Source organism: Phyllostomus discolor, chromosome 11 (genome assembly GCF_004126475.2).
Source record: "Phyllostomus discolor isolate MPI-MPIP mPhyDis1 chromosome 11, mPhyDis1.pri.v3, whole genome shotgun sequence".
NCBI lineage: Eukaryota > Metazoa > Chordata > Mammalia > Chiroptera > Phyllostomidae > Phyllostomus > Phyllostomus discolor.
Genome location: NC_040913.2, coordinates 44143677 through 44167231, shown reverse-complemented (window position 1 = coordinate 44167231; position 23555 = coordinate 44143677). Strand labels below are relative to the sequence as shown.

Sequence of the window (23555 nt, the reverse complement as noted above, 5' to 3'; positions counted from 1 at the left end):
GGATTGATTAGTGATGGAGAGAGAGGAAAGTGATCAGATTTGGGATATATTCAAGATAAAGCCAAGATTTGTTGAGAGACTAGATACGAGGTACGAGAGAAAAAGAAAAATTGGTGTTCATTAACAGATGAATGGATAAAATGTAGAGCATAGTGAAACTCATAGAAGCAGAGAGTAGAATGGTGGTTGCTGGGGCTGGGGGTAGGGAAAGTGGGGCAATGCTGGTCAAACTTTTTGTTATGAGAAAATAAGTTTTGTATTTGAAATTTGCTAAGAAACTAGATCTTAAGTGATTTTACCACATGCAAACACACACACAGTAACTGTGAGGTGATGGACTTGTTAATTAGTGTGACTGTGGTAAATACTTCACAATGTATATGTCAAATCACATTGTACACCTCAAATACACAGAATTTGTCAACTATACTTCAGTAAAGCCAGGGGGAGAAAAAGGATGCCACGGTTACTGCCTTAATGGAGCTGCCTTTTGCTGAAAGGAAAGACTACAAGAGGAAGGGGGTGGGGGCAGAAGGGATGTCATAAGCTCTCTTTTGGACTTCTTTTTCTAAAAACATGCCATTATGAGATGATAAATAAAAGTCCAAGCACAGCATTATTTTTTAAAAAAAAGGTCTCATGTACTAGCATAAAAGAAGAATGAGCAGGTTGTTTCAAAAAACATTCTTTATCTAACAGTGACTCAATTCTCAGGGGTTAATCACAAGCAAATCGCTTTCTGCTGAACTCAGTGTTTTATGCTGCCTTATTATTTGGTTCAATTTCTACAAAGAAAGCTCTATGAATTTAAACAACAAGTGGAAGAGAGAAAAGAAATGAAATAAGAAAGACTGCCAGCAAATCAGCAAAATTTGGGAGAAGTATTACACATGGAGATCAAAAGGAGGGGAAGGGAATAAATACTCAAGAAAAAGTATCAGAAATGGTAAAATGACTTTAGAAAAAAAATATTTACCATTATCCTTCCATGCAATTTTCAAGACAAGCTAACATGACTTTCACAGATCTTCATATCTAAACTGGACCAATTCATATTAATCTACCTGGCCCTTACCATTATTACTCTTTTGGCAAAACAAATACACCTGAACTTCTCTCAAAACACCAATTCCCATTAAAACATTAAATTAAGTAAAAAGGAAAGACAACACTAAATAACTTGTATTTTCTCCACTTCAAAGTCACTTCATTTATTTTATGAACCACAGGCAAGCATTAATTTCTACAGCAACACTAAAGAGTGAGAAGGAGAATAAAACAAAAACAATGCAAATCAACCCAAAGTCAAACACCATAAGAAACAAAAGTCTTAGGCTTATGACAAATTAGTACTTCTCCACTCTCTAATATACTTAAGAAATTCTCCAAACTTAAGTCCTTGTTATACATTATGATTTCTTAAGAATAATCTTTTAAGTACTACTTTGCATTTATTTAGCAACGTGCCAATGTAACTACAATTTCAACATATTATCCTAAGAAATTAATGAGAGGAGCATAAACTTATACATGAGGATATCATCACTGCATTACATATAATATAAAAACAGGAAATAATCTGAATACCCAAAAGTAGGAAAATAAGTAAATAATTTGGGCCCTAAATGAAATATACACAGACAATTAACTAATATATTGGGGAATGTTTACAGACAATATGTTAAATAGAGAATAAGAACAGATTATATAACAAAAATGTACAGCATATAAATACAGAAAAAAAGTGATATACACCAAAATGTTAACAATAATTACAGTCTTAGTACCTACCTTTTATCATTAGAACAATGTCTTTGTATTACATATCAAAGAAATATGGCTTGAAATTTGACTCCCTACTTGTCAGCTCCATGACCTTGGCCAAGTTACTTAACTTCTAGACTAGTGGTTCCTTACCTGTAAAATGAGGGTAATAAGTATACCTACTTCCTTAGGTTGGTGTGAATTTTTATAAGTTAGGACATCCAACCATATCACCTAGTATTTTACATGTGATAAACATTCAATAAATTGTAGCTATTACAATTAGGATATGATATTATCATACAATTGTTTCTTTTAAAAACAGGAGAAAAATAGAAGTTATTAGAAAAATCTTGTGAAGATCCTACCTGGTCAACAGTTAATGACTTTTAATTTGTAAGTCAGAAGAAGTTCTGACCTGTGTACTTTAAAATAAACTTTAAAAACAAATTCTTCCCTGACCTGATAGAACAGCTGGTTAAAGCATCATCTGGATACACCAAGTCGTCAGGTTCAACCCCCAGTCAGGGCACATACAAGAATCAACGAATAAATGCATAAGTGGAACAACAAATGGATGTTTCTCTCTCTCCCCCTGCCTCCCTCCCTCCCTTCCTCACTCTCTAAAATCAATCAACAAAACTTTACTGAAAATAAATACAGAGGACTTCCCTTTAAAAAAAAAAAAAGCCCTGGCTGGCGTAGCTCAGTGGATTGAGCACAGGCAGACACACTGTGCCTCCTCACACAACCAAGATAGGGACAACAACAATTTAAAAACAGAGTAACAACCAGAACTAACAGAAAATTGAACTGTATGGAAGTCGGACAACCAAGAAGTTAAAATGGACACGTTCATCCAGACAGATAGGAGGGGTGGAGTTGGGCAGCCGGGGGCGCATCACAGCGCAGAGAGCAGAGAACATTGGGACTGGGCACATAAGACAACTGGGGTGCACAAGACTGCAGCAGGCGGACCCTGAGCGTGCAAGCGGCAGCTGCCAGATCCCGGCTGAGGATTGGCAACCAGCAGACCCAGTGAGGCGGTGATTGTGAAGCAAGGCACTGCACGCAAGGTGGCTGGCTAACCAGGCAGTCCCAGAGTCCCAGCACCAGGAAATAGAGCCTTGGGGCACTGACTGAAAACACCTGTGGGGGAGGGGTTGAGGTGCAGGGAGAGACCCCTAGCCTCACAGGAGAGGTCACTGGAAAGTCCCACGGGGTGCACAAGCCCACCCACATGGGAATTGGCACCAGAGGGGACCAGTTTGCTCCGGGGGGGGGGGGGGGGGGGAGCAGCAGAAGGGACTGAGGTCTGATGGAGAGTGGAGCAAGCACCATTGTTCCCTCTCAGACCCCGCCCCCACATACAGCATAACAACACAGCAACTGGGGTGTCCCACCCTGGTGAACACCTAAGGCTCTGCCCCTCACATGTAACAGGCGCGACCAGACCAAAGGAAAAAAAAAAAGATGGCTCAAACAGAATTGAAAGCCCCACTATCAGTACTTTTAAGCGATATCAGATGCACAGCTCAAAGCACTGGTGATCAGGATGCTCACAGAATTGGCTGATTTTGGTCACAAATTAGATGAAAAAATGAAGGCTACAATAAGTGAAATGAAGAAAAATGCACAGGTAACCAATAGTGATGGAATGAAAGCTGGGTCTCACATCAATGGAGTGGACCAGAAGGAAGAAAAAAACATACAATCAGCAAAGAATGAAGAAATAAGAATTCAAAAAAATGAGGAGAAGCTTAGGAACTCCCAGGACATCTTTAAATGTTCCAACATCGAATTATGGGGGTACTGTAACAGGGTACAGCCAAGAGCGGGGCCCCAAATAGGGATTTGGAATGGGGTCCAGAACTCAAGGTGTTCAGGAAATATTAGGATGTCCTCACCAACCCCCATAGGTGTGGGTTAGGGGAAGGGACAAATGGAGCAGGGCCACTGAGAGCTGTTTGCACAGCAACAGCTTTGCAGCTAACCTTTGGTGTGGTCATTTAACATATCTGTAACCTTTAACTGGTTACATAAATATGTTAAATAGCTGTGGCCATGCTCTGAGCCAGGGGAATGGAAGTAACTTCCCCACCAAGATGTAACTGGGGGGCAGATCCCCCGAGTTATAGTGCCTGCGTAAGAGCTTGGAGAAGACTGGCTCCATGACATGGGGCCACACCTGCCCAGACTCACGATGGCAGCCCAGTAAAGCTGGAAGAATATGAGAGGGCTAGCAAGTATAACTGACAGTGGGAGGAGTCGGAAATGGGGCTGCAGAGGAAGACTGGCGCAGAGATTTAAACTGAGCCGCGGCAGCCACTGAGGAGGGAGAATCACCATGCAGCTTTAGCAGAGAACTGCCACTCAGCTTTGGCAGAGTGGCAGCCCCCGCTTCCTTGCAACCATTGAGGAGGGAGAACCATGCGGTTTTGGCTGAGTGGAGACTCCCGTGGCCCTGGGAGAGAGAACCACAGGCTTTGCTAGAATGGGGACTCCCTGAGCCCTAGGAGGAGAACCACATGGTTATGGCTGAGTGGAGACTCTCAATGGCCATTGTGTAGAGAGGACCACACGGCTGAGGAAGCGGAGAGAGAACCTCGAGGCTTTGCCAGACTGGGGACCCCCACAGCTTTAGTAGGGGGAACTACCACCCAGCTTTAGCAGAGATCCTGGCAACACAGCTGATGGTGCCAGGAACCCAGGGAGGCCTGCCAGCCAAGGAGGATTACTGGGAAGAACCGGGGGCTGCCTGAGCCTGAGCCATGGACTTCCATTTCTTTTCCTGAGATACGGTACCCCAGACTGGGCAAAGGGGGAAGGAAGGACTGTGTGTGTTTGTGGGTGTTTTAAGGAACTTTGGGATTTTGGTGAAAACATTAGGTCACTACTTTAAGTCTGTATAGTATTAAATAAGCATTTCCTTTCCTTTTCACGAATCTCTGGCATTGAGAGACGTCTTTCCTCTGGCGGCAGGCATAACAGACCTGGGGGGTTCCTTTCAGTAATAGTATATCGTCCCAGGCCCCCCCTTGGCCCCTGTTGTTCTGTAACAGTACCAGAAAGAGAAGAGGAAGAGCAACAAGTGGAAAACTTATTTGAACAAATAATAAAGGAGAACTTTCCCATTCTGGCAAAGAAAATAGACTTCCAGGAAGTCCAGAAAGCTCAGAGTCCCAAAGAAGTTGGATCCAAGAAGGGACACACCAAGGCACATCATAATTACATTAGCCAAGGTAAAAATGAAGGAGAGAATCCTAGAAGCAGCAAGAGATAAGTAACCTACAAAGGAGTTCCCATCAGACTGTCAGCTGATTTCTCAAAAGAGACCTTGCAGGCAAGAAGGGGCTGGAAAGAAGTATTCCAAGTTATGAAAGGCAAGGACCTACATCCCAGATTGTTCTATCCAGCAAAGCTTTCATTTAGAATGGAAGGGCAGATAAAGTGCTTATCAGATAAGGTCAAGTGAAAGGAGTTCATCATCACCAAGCCCTTATTTTATGAAATATTAAAGGGGCTTATCTAAGAAAAAGAAGATTAAAAAAAACTTGTATAGTAAAATGCCAGTAAACTCACAATTATTAACAACCACACCTAAAACAAAAACAAAAACAAACTAAGCAAACCACTACAACAGGAACAGAACCACAGAAATGGAGATCACATGGAGGGTTAGCAACAGGGAAGTGGGAGGAGGAGAGAAGGGGAAAAGGTGCAGAGAATAAGTAGCATAGATGGTAGATAGAAAATAGACAGGGGGAGGGCAAGAATAGTATGGGAAATGTAGAAGCTAAAGAACTTATGACACATGGACATGAACTAAAAGGGGGGAATGTAAGTGGGAGAGGGTGTGCAGGGTGGAGGGGAATGAAGGGGGGGGTAATGGGACAACTGTAATAGCATAATCAATAAAATATATTTAAAAAAGAATAAATATAAATTCTTCCTAGCACTCTTCAATAAAAACAAATGCATTTATCTTTGCTATCCCCCTTTTTAACTTTGCATCCTGAGCATAAAAATGATCTGGCTGTGTCTCTAGCGAGCCCCACTATCATGCATTTCCACAGACTTACCACACTGACTCTGAAATCCCTGGCAAGTACCCCTTAAACTCTCTTGGCCTTCACCTGATCTACACTTACCTGCAACACCCTGTAGCTTTGCTAATTCTTCTTGCTTGGGAAATCATCCTATTTTCTGAAAGCTACTTTTATTCTCCTACAAAAGACTATTTTATTTACTTTTATTAAGGCAGCAATTTCTTAAAATGGTAATTCTTACAGCTTAAATCTCATTCCATTCTTTCCCCCTTTTTTCAGTTAAGGTAAAATAAAATGAACTCTGCTTTGAAATTTAAAAATTTTAGAACTTATCTCGAGGCATTTAAAGACTCTGAAAATTACCACAAAAAGACTATAAATCATTCCTTTAAGTTGAAGTTCATCAATTTCTGATATCTATGTAAATGATGGAGCAGCAATATGGTGCAGTTAAAAAGTTAAGAACTTTGGGAGTCAAAATTGGTTTCATATTCTAGACCTGCCACTTACTAGGTATATATCCTTGAGACAGTTAATTAACTTTTTGGAACCTCAGTTTTCTTATATGTGAAATAGTGAAAAGTAACAACGAACTTCACAAAACCATTATGAGAAATAGAAAAATATAATCATAGTGTCTGGAATGTAGTAGACATACAGTCAGTGCTGGTTCACTTCCTCCTTAATGGACTCGGTACATTCACATGTATCATTAATTTTTATCTGATTTCTATACAATCAATGAATAAAAATTGAAAACACTACTAACATTATGGAGCAGGAGACAGTTATGAAAATTTTCAGACCTTATATTTGAAAAGATTGGGAAACTGTTTTAGGCCAAATAAAGGCAAAAATACATGTGTCCACAAGTGAATTTTTACTATAAGGACCTAAATCACAGGTGGCAAACACCAGGCCTGTGGGTGGAATCTGGCCCTCCACCTTGTTTTATCTGGCCTGGTACCTTGTTTCTACCCAGAGGCAATGCCAAGCTCCTTGCCCCTAGTTAAGAAGTAATTACATTTATACAGTCCTAAAATTACATTCGGCCCTTTGAAGGCAACCTCAAGGCTGATGTGGCACCTGGTGAAAATGAGTTTGACAGCTTTGATGTAAAAGATCCTTTTCTACAAAAACCTCAGGAAAAAAATCTCATCACATTGATAAAACAGACAATAAATTTAGTGTTAGAAATAAATCTGTTGACACTTAAAAATGAAAATGAATGAGTCAACAATTCTAAACTGCATGATATTCCAACTGTTTCTAAATTACAGACCAGAGATGTCCCAACTCAAGGCCCAGGATGATTATGAATGCAGCCCAACACAAACTGTAAATTTACTTAAAACATTAGTTTTATTACTTAGATATGTACATTTCCTACATTAGTGATCACAAATGTGGGACCTGCTCAATGATTTTAAAAGATTATCGAAAGGCCTTCTGAATAATTAGGATTATTATGTGAGGACTTTTTCCCTCATCTGTGGTGGCAGATATCAAGAAAATTATGCATGGACCTTTTTTTTTGCTCATCAGTTCTCATTAGTGTGAGTGTATTTAATATGTGGCTCAAGACAGTTTTTCTTCTCCTAGTGTGGCCCAGACACTGAAAGGTTAGACACCCCTATGTCTAGAAAACCATCACAAGTTTTCTAGAATGGAAAGAAAGGCTGAAATGGGTTACCACAAATCAATTAAAGAGAATATACAAATTAAGTATCAATTCATGGCACTTATTAAAACTTCTACTTAAAATACTTTACAAAATCATATAATATATTTGGAAATGTTTTAAGTTCTATGTATTGGGTTGGCCAAATAGTTCACTTGCTTCTTTCTGTAAGATGGCTCTATTAATGCTTAACTGTCTTTAACTTCATTTGAAATGATTTTGTTAGACTGTATTGTGACAGCTGTCACAGCAACATGCATTTAAAAAAATCAAAATTGGTGTGTTTTTGTGTAGCTATTTTAATATTGAATATGGAAGAAAATTATGCATGGACCTTTTCAGTAACATTTTCTGCATATTAAGCTTTATTATTTCAAGAAATGTGAAAACGCAACCAAAATGCAAAAAGAGATGTGTGCAGTGTATGGAGAAGGTACTGAGACTGATCGAACATGTCAAAAGTGGTTTGCACACAGGAGATTTCTTATTGGATAATGCTCCATAATTGGGGAAGACTAGTTGAAGGTGATAATGATAAAATCAAGACATTAACTGAGAACAACCTATATTATACCACGTGGGAGGATCACCAACATACTCAAAATATCCAAATCAATAAAGTTATTGGTAAAAATGTAAAATGTCATTGATTGTTCTCAATTAATGGTCTCGATTTAATCATTATAACTTCAGCTGGTCTACCCCAACTGTGGAGCTTTTTCCAGTGAGAAATCTCCAGCGTGAACCTTTGCCAATCCACTTGACATATTTGATCAGTCTCAGTACCTTCTCCATATACTGCACACGTCTTTTTGTGTTTCAGTTGCATTTTTACCTTTCTTGAAATAATAAAGCATAATATGCCAAAAACGTTACATATTTTCTTCCATCTTCAGCATTAAAATGGCTACACAAAAACTCACCAATTTTGGTAAGTTTTTCTTAATGCATGTTGCTGTGACAGTTGTCACAAAACAATCTAACAAAATCATTTCAAATGAAGTTAAAGACAACTAAGCACTACTAGAGCCATCTTACAGAAAAAAAAACAAACTTAAAAGTATGAATACAGGCGGCATACTTTATTTTATTGTGGTTCTCTTTATTGCACTTCACAGGTGTTATGTTTTTTACAAATTGAAGGCAAGACCCTCCACCAGCAAAAAGATTATGACTCGCTTTATTGTGATACTCACTTTACTACAGTGGTCTAGACCTGAACCCACAATATCTCTGAAGTATGCCTATAGAAGACTGATAAGTCCCTCCTTCCTTTCACATTCCCCTGGCACCTTCCATTAGCAGTCCCTAACACCAGATATTAAAAAAAAAATAAAAATAAAGACAAAACTAATCAACCAAAAGACAGGGTTACTGAAGCTGCAGGAGTAATTTCACTTTCCCTGGTGGACTGAAAGCCAAAATCACTGACTCCAAGACAAGGAAATCTTTTACTTTCATACCTCATTAGCTATACAGGGTGAAGAGCTGGGTAAAAAGATAAAAATGGGATTATTAAGATGCAGAGTCATGACCCAGAATGAAGTTTCCCATAAGATATTATACACATGGAATTAAAAAATGGGCAAAAGACCTGAACAGATGCTTCTCCAAAGAGGACACACAGAGGGCCCAGAGACATATGAAAAGATGCTGAGCATCACTAGCCACAGAGACGCAAATCAAAACCACAGTGAGATACCACTTTACATCAGTGAGAATGGCCATATCATAAACAAATCAACAAACAACCAGTGTTGGAGAGGATATGGAGAAAAGGGAACCCTAGCGCACTGTTGGTGGGAATGCAGACTGGTGCAGCCACTGTGGGAAAACAGTATAGAATTTCCTCAGAAAACTAAAAATGGAACTGCTTTTTGACCTGCCAATTCCACTGCTGGGATTATATCCTAAGAACCCTGAAACACTATCCAAAAGAACCTATGCACCCCAATGTTCATAGCAGCACAATTTACAATAGACAAGTGCTGGAAGCAACCTAAGTGCCCATCAGCAAATGAGTGGATCAAAAAACTAAGGTACATTTACACAATGGAATACTATCCAACAGAAAGAAAGAAGGAGCTCTTACCCTTCGTGACAGCATGGATGGAACTAGAGAACATTATGCTAAGTGAAATAAGGCAATGAAAGACAAATACCATATGATCTCACCTTTAAGTGGAACCTAATCAATAAAACAAATAAACAAGCAAGCAAAACAGAACCAGAGACACTGAAATTAAGAACAATCTGACAGTAACCAGAGGAGAGGTGGGAGGGGATAATGGGGGGAAAGGGGAGAAGGGTTTTCAGGAACTATAAAGGACACACAGACAAATGGGATAATGGGTGGGATCAGGGGAGGGAGGTGTGGATGGCTGGGGTGAGTGGGAAAATGAAGGCAACTGTACTTGAACAACAATTAAAAAAAAAATCTGATTTGCCCTGGCCGGGTAGCTCAGTTGGTTAGAGTGTCATCCTGATAAACCAAGGTTGCAGGTTCAACCGCCAGTCAGAGCACATATAAGATTCAACCAATGAATGTACATAAAAGCAGAACACCACATCAATGTTTCTCTCTCTCTCTTCTCTCCAAAAATCAATAAATTAAAAAAAACTAATTTTAGTTAAAAATACATATCTCAAGCAGGAAAACAAGCACTATTTAAACAATGCCAGCAAATCAACAAGTAGGCCAAGTCAGATATCTGTTAACTGCCCCCTAGTTTCAAATATCCACCTGGAAAAAAATGGAAAAATTACTTTAAATGTTCCAATACCATGAATCAAAGAATTTCTGAAAACTAGTATAAAAATCTACTCCACCAAAGCTGATACTGCTGAGGGGGGAAAAAAAAGACATCAAAATTGTTTACAAATTCCCTAAGGCATTTTATTCTTCCAAAACAGCATAAGCAGTAAATAACTTTCTAGATAAATATAAATTGCCTCAAAGTGTTATAAAATGCTAAAACTTCTATCTTGAGACTGCAACACGTAAGTTCAAGATAGACAACAGTTATACCGGAGGGAAATTAACAAGGAAAAGAATTATTCCTCTGCCTCGAAAAGCGAAGTGGTGATTGTAATAGAGAGGAAAGATGGAGACTATTCTCTCACTCAACAAACATTTATTTATAACACTTAGAACATTTGCCATATAAATATACAAACATTATTTAGCATACACCAGGCCTTGGTGTATGCTAGACCATGTTAAGTTCTAGACAGAGAGCAGTGAGCAAGACAGACCCAGAGTTTACTGTTCTCCCTTAGAAGCTAACATAAAGGAGAAACCCTACAGAAAAATAGTAAGTGCATCAGTATGTTAGAACCAAAAATCCATATTTTTTCATTAAGTTACTCAATAGTAATAAAAGTTAATAGCTGTTTATATAATAAATAAGTGAATACTATGTGCCAATTATAATGTCAATCACAGCAATAAAAGGTCTTACCTTAAAGATTTCACAACCTAGGTTCTTAGGTAAATATATTTTTATACAAGAAATACTACAGTAAAAAATTGTATGACTTTCCAAGGAAATACATAGGATAAAACAACTTAATTCTACTACGGAGAGGGAAGTGCAGTCAGGGAAAGCTTCACATCAGTAAGCTGACCCTTAAAAAAAATAAACAGCCTGGCTGGCATAGCTCAGTGGATTGAGCACGGGCTGGGAACCAAAGTGTCCCAGGTTCGATTCCCAGCCAGGGTACATTCCTGGGTTGCAGGCCATAACCCCCAGCAATCGCACATTAATGTTTCTCTCCCTCTCCCTCTCCCTCTCCCTCTCCCTCTTCTCCCTCTCCCTCTCCCTCCCTCTCCCTCCCTCCCTTCCCTCTCTAAAAAAATATAAAAAAAAATAAACAGGAGTTTGCCAGGCAAAGTTTTAAACAGAGGAGAAAACTAAGTCACAACACAGAATGCAGTACAGTATAGAGGATGGAAGATGGTGCTGGTAAGTGATTTGTGGGTCAGTTCATGAAGGTTCCAGGATACTGCCTCGAGGAAAGTTTGAACTATGGTAAATTTATAAAAAGCAATGATACCATTATTAGGTCAGGATTATAGAAAAATAACTGACAGCAGTATGGTGATTGAAAAAGGTAAAACATCAGAAGCAAAGAGACTAGTTTTTAAAGGCTACTACTGTAAGCCAGAGGAGAGGTGATATACTAACAGAACAGCAGTGGGAAGGGAGGGAGAAGGAAATCACAGAGAGCAGGGTAAGTGGCTGAAGAACTGGATGCTGGAGGTATAGGAGAGGTGGAGTTGAGTATGGAATTATTCAAGATAAGGGAAATAAGAAGTGAATCAGCATGTTTGGCAAGAAGATATAATGAGTTACATTTTAGATAAGCTGAATTTTATATTTTGAATTTATTCACTCTACTCACTGAAAGAATAGCTCTTCTCATTCATTCCCATTCCAGAATAATATTTATTCATTCAACAATTTCTTTTTGGAATGTTGATCACATATCAAGCACCATTATAAATGCTGGAAATCAGAGAGCAAACAAAGTTCCTGTCTTCTGTTTTAACCTCTTCTTATGATATAAAGACTAGCAAGGAAAAAAATCAAAGTTAAAAATATGGATATATAATACATAATCCATGTGATTTCTTCAAATGGAAGCTTCCGGGTAATATGGTAAAACATGTTTTATATCAAACTAGAATTGAAAAATTGTAGAATTGGTCTCTTTTTTTCTGATAATGAATACTTGATAATTTATATGTTTGACAGGTTTTAGCTTTCATACATAAGGTTTGTTCATATTGAAACATATTGGTGGCTAATTTTCTTATGTTACACTATCCCAGCGATTTTCAATGTTTTTCACCTCACAACACATATAAACTAACTGCTAAAATTCTGTGGCACATCAAAAAATATATTTTTTGCCAATCTGACAAAAACAAGAGGTATAATTTTGATTCATTCACAACAGACAGCTGTTGTTGTATAATGGAAATGAGGTCAGTGTTCCTGACTAAACAGTCAGGTATCACATGTTTTAAAAATTCTTGCAGCAAATCAGTTGAAAATTGCTACACTATCCTAATGACACTAGGGAGTTACACTATCAAGAAAATACTGGAAACTAAAAGGCTACCCCTCACACAAACTGAGTTTTGTTCAAACTGCTTTAAAATTTGATGATATTCTTCTCTTTTTAACTTTAAAGTTTCTTTCCTACTTTTCAATGAGACCCAGCTTTGCTAAAGCAAAGTTTTACTATGACCTCTAATTATTAAACAATTAATTCTGTGTTACTATTTCACTCAAGGTACTACACAGATATTTTTACCTACATTTTTCTTTTTAATCTCTTAAACATGCTAATAAACAATCTTAGTTCCCAAAGAGCTTATTTAAGAGAGAGAGTTATTTAACTCTACTACCACTTGTTGGAGAGGAAGTCATCTAACAACTAGCAGACACATTTTTTCTTCTACTCCTTGAGAAACATTTTATTTTCTATTATTTTCAAAAAGATTACTAAATATGACCCACACCTAGGTCATTTATTCTTTCTTAACACCATTTGTCAGTTTCCCATCACTTTTAGTACTTCCAAGTTCCCCAAAGTTATTGTCAACTCTCTTATTTTCTACCTCTTCATTGGTCATTACTTGGACCAATGGTTCCCAACAAGGGCAGAACAGGCCTTTAGGGACACTTCGAAAATCTGTATTCCTTTTGGTTGTCACAATAATTTGGGTAAGAGAAAAGATAATTGGTAAATGGAGGACTATGGATCCTAGAAGTCCTAATAAGTGAGACAGACAACCCTGTAATCAAAGAACTGTCTGCATCCCTCAAAATTTTAAGACTCTACTGGACACTAAGTAGACAAGATACATCACTGTCAGCTGGAGTAGCAGGGAACGTGGTGTAGAAAAGAGATAAAACGTTTCTGGACTTCCCCCATCTAATTCATTCTTCCTACAAGTAGCCAGAGAGAATCTTGCCATGGCCCTACTATCACTCGTTTACTTAAAACTCATCAAAATAGCACCACTGCCCTGAGACTATCCCAACTCTTTCACGTGGCTTACCACGATTGAAATATTATGGTGGCTATAATGAATAAAATACACTGTTTTCTTTCCAAAACTGGACTGGGATCTCCTAGGTAATAAAGAGAATCCATCCTACAGCACTTAGGACACTCGGTCTCCAAAGGGCTGTTCTGGTCCGTGTCCCCGACAAGACTGCAAGCTCCTTGAGGGGACAGAAATTCTCTAAACACGCCTCGTTGTAGCTCCAGGCACAGCGCAGCGTTGGGGCTGAAGGAATTAACCGTGGATCGAGGACGACGACGATGAAGAATGAAATCCGCAACCAGGGTTTCAGGGAAAAGGAGGTATACAGAGGTGAGGCAGGATTAGGAAGGACTCCCGGCGGCTAAGAGCTGGAGAGAGGTGGGAGCGCGGCAGGACTCACCACTCCATTGTCGATCTCCGAGTCCGGCCGTTTGCGCGAGGGCGGCGAGTACTCTGCGTACCGCAGGCCCTCGCAGGCTGAGCTGCCGCCACCACCCGCAGCCATAACAACGTGGCTGAGAGACGCGCTGAGCCTCGGTGCCGCCTACGGGAGGGCCGCAGGGACAAACTAGGCGGGTTGCTTCGAGGGTTTAGTGGAGGTTGCACCTGCGCTAGTGGAGGGCGGGTCACTGGAAGATCTCACCTAGGCTGGAGCCAGCCTGTTCGATTAAAGCCTAGAGTCACACTCGGAGCTGAGTAGGGTGTTTTGTTTGTCTCAAGGATTTGTTTGGTGTGATCATTCTGCTTCCTGGGTGTAGAGCTAAAATACAGTGAGGCCAAGATGTTATCTTTAGTTAGATTGGAACTCTGTCTCTGTAATCAATAGAGCCAGGACCTTGTTCCTAAGACTACTGGATGCTGACCAGAATCCCATTGTCCTGAAGGCTTAATGATGCAGCAAGGGAAACTACTGGGTGAGTCAGTGTTCTGGGTGAGGACAGTTTCAGGTAAAGGAAAAGAATCAAAATAAAAGCCCAGGTTAAATAAAATAAGTTTCTGTGTGTTACATCTGAGTAAGAAATGTTGAGGTCTAAACTAAGGCAATGGCAAGGACAAGGCAAGGACATGGCAAGGAGAGGTGTAGTAACCGTTATTGGTTTCCTCTCCACATTTAATTTCTCTTGCCCTCACTTAACAAGTAACCAAGGATTGACTTTGTCCCCTAATCTCAGGTTGAGCCATGCTTTACATAAGTTAGCCAATGTATCCCATCATTCTATCCATAATATTTGTTTTATGGATGGGCACATAGCCCTTCCAGAAAATTGGAATGATATGAAAGGTTTGCTGGGTGCTTCTGGAAAAAGCAGCTTCATCTCTCTTCAGAGGTGTACACAAACAAGGTAGTGTGAAGATGTAATTATGGTGGGCAATCATTTGTCAACCATGGGCTAAGGTGACTTAATTTATCATCCAAAACTTGTTCACATTTAAATAAAACATAGTGCTATAAATAATCATGTTAGGGCAATAAATATAACTGGAACTGCCCTGGCAAACTAGGATATATGGTGCCCCTACCTTAGAAGAAGTGTCCTTAGATGAAGTAAATACCATTGAAAGCCAAAGAGATTAAAAAGAAATTATGAAGTAAAAATTCCCTTATTTTAATTTCTCTTTAACTTTGTATTTAAAACTTTAGGCATTTAAAAAATAAAGAATAGCATTTAATAAGCATTTAAAAAATAAACAATGAACATTCACACACCAAAATCCATATTAAACAATTGTGAAGATTCTGCCATAATTCTATTTTCTTTCTTTTTGTTGAGTATTTTAAAGCAAAGCAAGACAGGATGTTATTTCACCAAGTATTTCAGTATGTGTTCCTGCTAAATATGGACATTTTCTAACATATCACACCACTATGACACCTATTAAAAAACGAAATTCAACTGAATAAATTTGAAGACCTAATTGGCTTTATTAAGTGATTAATGAATTGGGCAGCATCCCATCTAGAAACTAGAAGCATCCTCTCAGGGGTTGTACAAAATTGAAGGCTTTTATAGGCAGAAAGAGAATGGAACTAAGAAGTTAAAAGGGTGGTTTATTTCTGGCAAGGACACCTTCCCTTAGGAGAAGGCAGTGGGTCTTATCAGGCAGATTACTGGTACTTCATTCTCATGGATCAGGAAATTCCAGACTGAGTGGCTTAAAATTCTACTTCCAGGAGAAGCAGAAACTGTAATGAGGGTTGGTATCACTGGCTTTTAGGACAAGTGACACCATTTTGGGCCTGTGGCTTTTCTTTTTAATATACCTTACAAAAACTATTAACTTTTTGTGTCACTTAATATCCAATTCTTATCTAAATTTCCCTGATTATTAATAAAAATACTTAAATATCTGGTTTGTTCATATAAGGTTCCAAATCCACAAACAGCAGTTAATGTTTATGTCACATCAGTCTTCATTTAATCACGGAAATTGCTTTCTTCACATTTTTTCGTGCTATTGACTTGTTGAAGAAACTGTTGCCCTAAATTTAAACTAGGTTTTAGTTGAGTTTTCTATTTTTGCAAACAAAGCATTGCAGACATCGAGAAGAGATAGAAGTCAGGTGAGTGGGTTCATGACAACCAAGGAAATTTCTAGAACAGAACAGTGAAAAATGCTAGACACCTACAGACAAACCAAGTAAGATAAGGATAAAATATACCCACTGAATCTGGCAAGTAGGTGGTCACTGGAAACTTGAACAAAAGAAGTTTCATCAATACTAGGGAGATAGTGAGCATCACTCAGCCCACATTCTAGAATATTCTTGAATATATTCTTTTTAAAAATGTATAAGGAGAGTAATGTGTAATTCTATGTCTCCATGTACAGATATCAGAGAGTTTACATAGCAGGAAGAGAAGGGAAAACTAGCTAATTTGGATTTTATCACCAATCAGATTGTTGTCAGTGGAAGTGGGGTTTTTGTGATGTCATGAGGAAAGCATTCTAGGAGATTCACAAGGGAGGATGAAGCCTGGTGATAATATTTATTTGTGGCACCTGACGTAAAAATCAAAGGAGTTTTCCTGGGTTTCCGGTGTCCCATTTTTGTTGGTCTGCTGTGGAAAAAGTCTAAGCTTGCCTCCATCGGGCCCAGAAATAGGACCAGTGTTTAGAGATTCTCTGCCATGCCAAGGCTAGTCCATATTAAACCTTAGTCCAGTCCAGCCTTTATCACCATTCTGCTAGTGTAGCTTTGCAGCCTTTCCAGGCTTGGGCCACCTTAGGAGTCCCTGTAGCCACCAAGGCGACAGGCAGCTGTTAGTCTCACATAGCTGCTATGGAGAGAATGAGGGGACAAATGGGGCGAATACATGTTACTGGGAGAGAGAGAAGGAAGGGCTTTGTTATCTGGGATTGTATTATTTTGGGCTTGGGAAGGACCAGAAGCTTTTTCAAAATAACCAATCAAAGTTATTTTGAGAGGTATACCTCTCAAGGTATAGTTGAGAGGTCTTTTGTGGGCTTCTGATGGGTTTGATGAGGGACTTGGAAGTTGGAATATTTTAGTCTAATTAATAGCACATAAAAACTATTGTTCCAGGAACCGAAGGTATGACCCACCCTGACTCCAGGACACCATTAACACCTTTGTGCCTCAGAAGGACTGCAAACAATTCGAGATGGTAAATGAGCCATTGTACTCCAGAGTGAGATAACCAACTGCTCAGGACACAACTAAAGACTACTGACCAGGGAGAGAATGCTATAGTTTTTTAATCCAATTAACTTTTTCCTGAATTCCAAACCCCTTACCTACACTTTGTTTTCCTTATAAAGGCCATTTTAAAGTGGAATTTAAGACAATCTGTTAAGGTACAAACTTGCCATCTTCTTAGGTCGCTGACCACCTGAACAATGTGTCCATAAAGATTTAATCCCTGTCTCTGCTTACTGAGTCTGGTAGTGACAGGCAGCATGAACACCGGCTTTTCGGGCTACAGGCTCACCCCCTAACAAATCTATTTCCTAGATCTTACAGGGTTCCATCTCTTATCCAATCCAATCCTTTCCCCAGGCTACACTGACAGGCCTCTATGATCAACATCTTGGCCTCTGCTACACTTGTGTTTACCTCTCCCTTTCTTGTTCTATCTTTTCTGATCTGCAGGGAATGGACCAGTGGTTCCTGGGGGAGTATGTGAACCTGTAACTTTCCAGGGAAGCAAGCCAACTTATGCTTCCTAATTGATTATGCTTAATAATGTCAGATTTCCTTTACTCCTTTCCTTTATTAATATCTAGCCACCTACACTGACAAGATGATTAGGTTTTGAAAATTACTATTTCTCACTCTTGCCTAATTGCTAAATGTTCATCCACTGGAACTTAAAGTAGGAAAACAGTGAAATGCTTTGCCTTGTTCCTCCTAATATTTCACTAAACTACCTACAATAAGGAAATGCAAGCTGAGGAGCTGTTTCAGGCAGAACTTTATTTATAGTCTTATAGGAGATTTAAAAGACAAAAAAAGGAACTTCAAGGAAGTCACTATGGGATAAGCCAACAAACAAACAAACAAACACAACAAAAAAAAACCCCACCTGTTTTCATGTTTAACTTCAACATGTAATTTCAGTTGCAGTTGCCTTACTGCCAATAGTTGGCAAGTTGGCTTTGGCCTATGTCAAAGGTAGTAAATAGCTGCCATTTGTGGAGTTGTCATGGAAAATGGGTATCTGCATTGTGTAGATGTGTCTAATGGTCATCCAGAGCAGCATCTGCTGCTCAGGTGCCAGCTAGAGATAATCCCCTGAAAGAAAAGCTGGCACTAGTGCACATCTGTGATTTTCTGGAGCCAATTTACATTTTGTGCTTTTGTCTATCTGAGCCAAAACAGCATTAACAATGCCAAAGCCCAGTTTTCTGATTATTTTCAGGCTGATTGAATCTGGCACATGACATGGTTTTATCTAATTAACCCATATGTGGTACAAAACAAAACAAATTTGAAATGGAAAGCTCTTCCTGCCTTTATTGAAAGACTAAGGTGAATATATAATTATTTTGTCCTTATTTCTCAGCCAAACTTATAGTTGAGAGGTCTTTTTCACTAGACACTAAAACAAGTTCTATATATTACCTGCTTATTATAATTAAAATTTGTTTTATATTTTCCAAAGTCCAGTTATTCCTTTTCTTTGTCCCAAAAGGAGGAAAAATGTGTGGGAGCTTTGTTCCAAATTACAGTATAAGAAATATATTTGGTCTTTGTCCCTGGTTCCTGGCACAAAACTCCTAAAACCTTTGGAATTTCCAGAGTGATATGAGTATCATTTGTTACTCATAAAAAGCTTCTTTTGAGCAGAGTCTGAGTTAATGCTAATGAGTGGTTTATGGAGGAGTCCCTACATAGCCTTAGGATCCAGCTGGTGGCCAGAAAGACTTAAGTGATTAGAAAGTTGGAACGAGGTAGAGTTTGTGTGTTGCTCACACTACCTGTTGCACATATTTAAACACTTCAGGAGTGGAGACCTAATTAGAAAAGGTCATTCAACAAGGGAAGTGGCTATAAGAAATAAGAAAAGATGGCCCACTACATGACTTGTTTAGCTGGCCACCTTCAGGGTTAGGAACTTTGTTTTCATCTGTTACAGATTGTTACTATGATATTGTCAGGCTTGCTGATCTTTTGTTGTAGCATTCAAACTCATAGTCTATCATCTTTTCCACTGCTTGAATTTAGATGCTCATACTAAAATAATGGTGGTGTTACAGAACAGAACTGGCGGTGGCGGGCATACGATATACTATTACCGAACGGAGCTACTCTTGTGCTCTGGGGATCCACCCCCCCACAGTAGGTTCACCTTGCCTGCCACCAGGGAAAGATGTCTCTCAATGCCAAAGATTGTTGAAAAGGAAAGGGCTTATTTATTTAAAAAGTTATACAGATTTAGAGTAATGACTTAATGTCTTCATTAAAAATACTAAAGTCCTTTAGAATACCCACAAACTAATAGTCCTTCCTTCTCCCCTTTGCCCAGTCCAGGGTACCGTATCTCAGGAAAAGAAGTAGAAGTCTGTGGTTCAGACAGCCCCTCAGTTCCGGCACCATCTGCTGGGTTACCACTGTGATCTCTAGTTAATCCAAAACCATGTGGCACCTTCTCATGGCTGACCAATAAGAGTCCTTTCACCCCTTTTCTTCCAGGCAAAGTCTCTCCTGCTTCCTAAGCCATGTAGCAAAAAGGGAGCACCCTAAAACTGCACAGTCCCATCTTTTGCCAAAGCCGCATGGCCCCAAAAAGCTCCAGCATGGCTGCTGAAACTGGGTTTAAATCCCAGCACCAATATTCCTCTGCAGCACTATTTCTGACTCCTCCCACAATCAGTTACACCTGCCAGCATTCCCGTATTTTTTACTGGGCTGCCATAGTAAATCTGGGCAGGCATAGCCCCATGGTGTGGAGCCAATCATCTCCAAGTTCTCACTCAGGCACTGTAACCAAGGGGAGTTGCCTTCCAGTTGCATCCTGGGTTGAAGTCACTCCCATCCCCCTGGCTCAAAGAAGGCCACAGCTATTTAACATAACATATCTATGAAACCACTTAAAGGTTATAGATATGCCAAATGACCATTCTAGAGGTTAGCTGCAAAGCTGTTGCTATTCAAAACAACTCTCAATGGCCTTACTCCATGTGTCCCATCCCCCAGCTCAGACTTGTGGGGATGAGGACATCCTATATATATATTTTTTTCTAATATTTAGTGGACACCTTGAGTTCTGGACCCCATTACAAATCCCCATTTGAGCTTTCCCCCTCCCCCTGCCAGCTTTGCTGCACCGTTACAATGACACAAAGAATAGAAATGATCTACCAAACCCTACCTCCTTTTAATTCAAAATGATTTGAACTCTGTTTCTACTATACATAAATTGCTTGCATATCCATTTGGATCAAGAAGATAAAGACTAATGAGATTCATAAGTCTGATTGTCTTTTGCCAACTATACTTGATTTATTAATTAATGCCTGTACCTTAACTCAACAAGGTCTGTTATCCATGTTAATACAAGTGAAACCTGAAATGGCTATAAAACTATGGCCAACAGTTGGCAGTGGTAAGTCAGACAGCAGGTGTTAGACCGGTGGGGTCAGATGGGACCTTGGTTCAGCAACCTCAGTACTTGAGGTCTGACTAGGAAAGAATTTGGAGCCAAGGATCAAACTGTAAGAGAAAGTTTGTATAGAAAGCAGAAGATGGGCTCATGAAACAGGTTACAAATGCAAAAGGGTCCTTGGAGCTTAGGAAAGAGAAGGGTAAGCTAACATGCCTGGATGGGGTCAGTGGAGGGCGAGGCAAAAAGCCCACGGATGCTTCTGGGAGGGAGAGTATGCTGGGTCTGCTGTCCTAAGGGCTTTTAAGGGTGGAGATTTCAGGGAAGGTCTCAAGGGAGGATCCCCAAAAATATTCATCAGCTTTTCAGGTGTGTCCTTTCAAGGTTGTGGTCTCTACTGATTGGTTGATGCCAGGGCAGGGGTCATAAGTCATTGCAGCTGGTCCTGATGTCAGCTGTGGCATCACTTACCTGGTTTTGTTGCTTTTCTGGACCTGGAGATGAAACACAACTGAGGCCTAGATGTATTTGATGGGGGTCAGAACCTTGTTGTCCTGGGGGGCTTAATGATTAAAGACTATTCTTTGGCCCCCCGTTCATTCATTCCCCCTCTAAGGGGGTCTAACCTGTATGACTAGCAACATGAGAGGGGAGGAAAGGTCAGGGGAGGATCTGAACTACATGACCAACAATATGAAAAGTCAGGGGGTCTAAACCACCATATACCAGGGGAGGAAAGGCTGCCCTGGGGGTGAGGTCTTTGTTTTCCCACTTTTGCCCTTTGCTAGACACCTGGGGCTTTCCACCCTCTTGACCTTCTGCACCTGGCCCATCATTCTTGCTCTGCTCATGTTTGTCTAACTGCCAACCCCACAACTACAATGGGTGCAGAAGCCCAGGCCTAACACTTATGGAACTCTTATGGGTCACCCTGGGCTTTGGAAATTTTAGATGGAAAATGTAACATGACACTGTATTTTAATAGCTCAGGTACCCTGGCTAAATCCTAAACTAAAACTCTCAATAGTTAAACTGGCTGGTATAGGAACTATTCTTTTTTTTTTTAAAGATTTTATTTATTTATTTATTTTTTAGAGAGAGGGAAAGGGAGGGGAAAGAGGGAGAGAAACACCGATGTGATGTGAGAGAGAAATATCAATTGGCTACCTCCTGCACGTGCCCAAACCAGGGACCAAACCCGCAACCAAGGCATGTACCCTCACCAGAATTGAACCAGTGACCCCTTGCCTTGCAGACTGATGCCTAACCAACTAAGCCATACCAGTCAGGGCAGGAACTATTCTTAAGAACACTCAAGCACTTCCAATGGGAAGTAAATGAGTCATATTAAAAAATAACAGTACATGGAGAACCCATCTTACTGTCAGATCATAAAAATCAAAGAGGTACATAGTTACACCCTCACACTATATGAAATGAAATTCTGAATTCACCCAAACCTGATCTATTTTATCTACACCAACAAACAATAATATATAATACATAGAAAAGGGACATTTTTATTGGAAAGGATTAAAGAATTCCTCTGCTATACTAAGTAACTTCTATGTAATAACATTAAATTTATATTAAACACTACAAGGATATGGTATAATACTGAGGTTATAGGTAAAGTAACTTCACCTGAGGCAAATATAGCTTAAAACAGTATTAACACTGAAATCAAATGCACTGGCATATTGGATTCAATCCTACCCATGAAGTTATGTTTATAGAAGCTGATTGGCCAGAGGAAAAAAATAGAATTTTAGATCATAAAATAACTAATATATTTTGTTCATTAGGCAAAACTTATCATAAGGTTCAAATGTCAATAGATGAAGGAGGAAAACATAATTAATTTGATAAAAAATGTAATACATGTGAAGGATTCTTTGGTTGACTGGGATTTTATTCCCTTCAAACTCAGTCTTACTCAATATAAGTCACATCATGTTTTAATTTATGTTATTGGACCATTGTTATTATTCCTCTTGTTGTTAAGTAAATGCTATACTAGATGCATAAAGTAAACTGGGATCATAATAGCTCACAGGTTAGAAATGATCCAGAGTGGGCTTTACGATGAAGGCCTATTGGGCCCCAACTACCTCCCATTTACCTACCCTTGCCCTTTTGGGAAGATTTAGCCTTAATCCACATTCCATGTTTAGTCTCCCCCGACCCCCAGTGCTTCATCCTTTCAACAGCACTGATGCTGTGACTTTCCAGCAATGAGCCTTTCTACCACCATGTGACCACATTACCCAACCAAAAGCTTGATCACAAATGAATTCTTCAGATTGATTTATGACCAAATGGGTGAATTGTGAACAAAAGGGGCTACCTGACAGACTCGATAAGGTTGGGGCTGACTTGGCAGGCACGGCCACCACATATGATAAGGTCTGGGTTTAGTGTGTGACAGGGTCTGAGCAGGTGGTAACTCAACCAGTGAAACCTCTATGGGGCCAAAGCTGAGGAGAGATGGCCCACATGGTGAATAGATTGGTTACATATAAGGAGATTGAGCAAATAAGTACATTTCTTAAAGATAAGGAAGGAATTAGGTTATTACTTTTTGAAGGTAAGATTTGAAAAAAGGAACATGAGAAACACTTTGGCTATTTGATCAGAATTAGTGTAAATTCATAGTTGTATGTTCATATTCGTGTCTATCTGTGTAAGTTTTCTATTGGTATTGTAACAAATTACTGCAAATTTAGTGGCTAAAAATGACACTCAGTTATGAGCTCACAGTTCTGCAGGCTAGAAATCCAGAAGGGACTGGTCTGGAGTCTATTGTCAGAGTCTCACAAATCAAGGTGTTGGTCAAGCGGGACTTTTTATGTGAAAGCCTGGGAATAGGATCAGCTTATTTGAGGTTGTGAGCAATTGTAGGACTGAGATCCCTATTCTATTTCTGGCTGTTA

At 39.5% G+C, this 23555-nt stretch overlaps 1 protein-coding gene across 3 annotated transcripts in view; it reads right to left on the bottom strand.

Moving 5' to 3' along the window:
* DNAJC15 (DnaJ heat shock protein family (Hsp40) member C15) overlaps positions 1-14100 on the bottom strand; it is an 83989-nt gene extending 69889 nt beyond the window's left edge. Inside the window, exon 1 of one of the 3 annotated variants that reach the window (XM_036011330.1) lies at positions 13956-14100. In XM_036011330.1, coding sequence (XP_035867223.1) covers positions 13956-14060 — 105 coding nt within the window. In that variant the 5' untranslated portion in view covers positions 14061-14100. The remainder of the gene's footprint in view (positions 1-13955) is intronic. The other 2 variants (XM_036011332.1, XM_028526561.2) reach the window with 2 other exon arrangements.
* Between the last annotated feature and the right edge of the window lie 9455 nt (positions 14101-23555).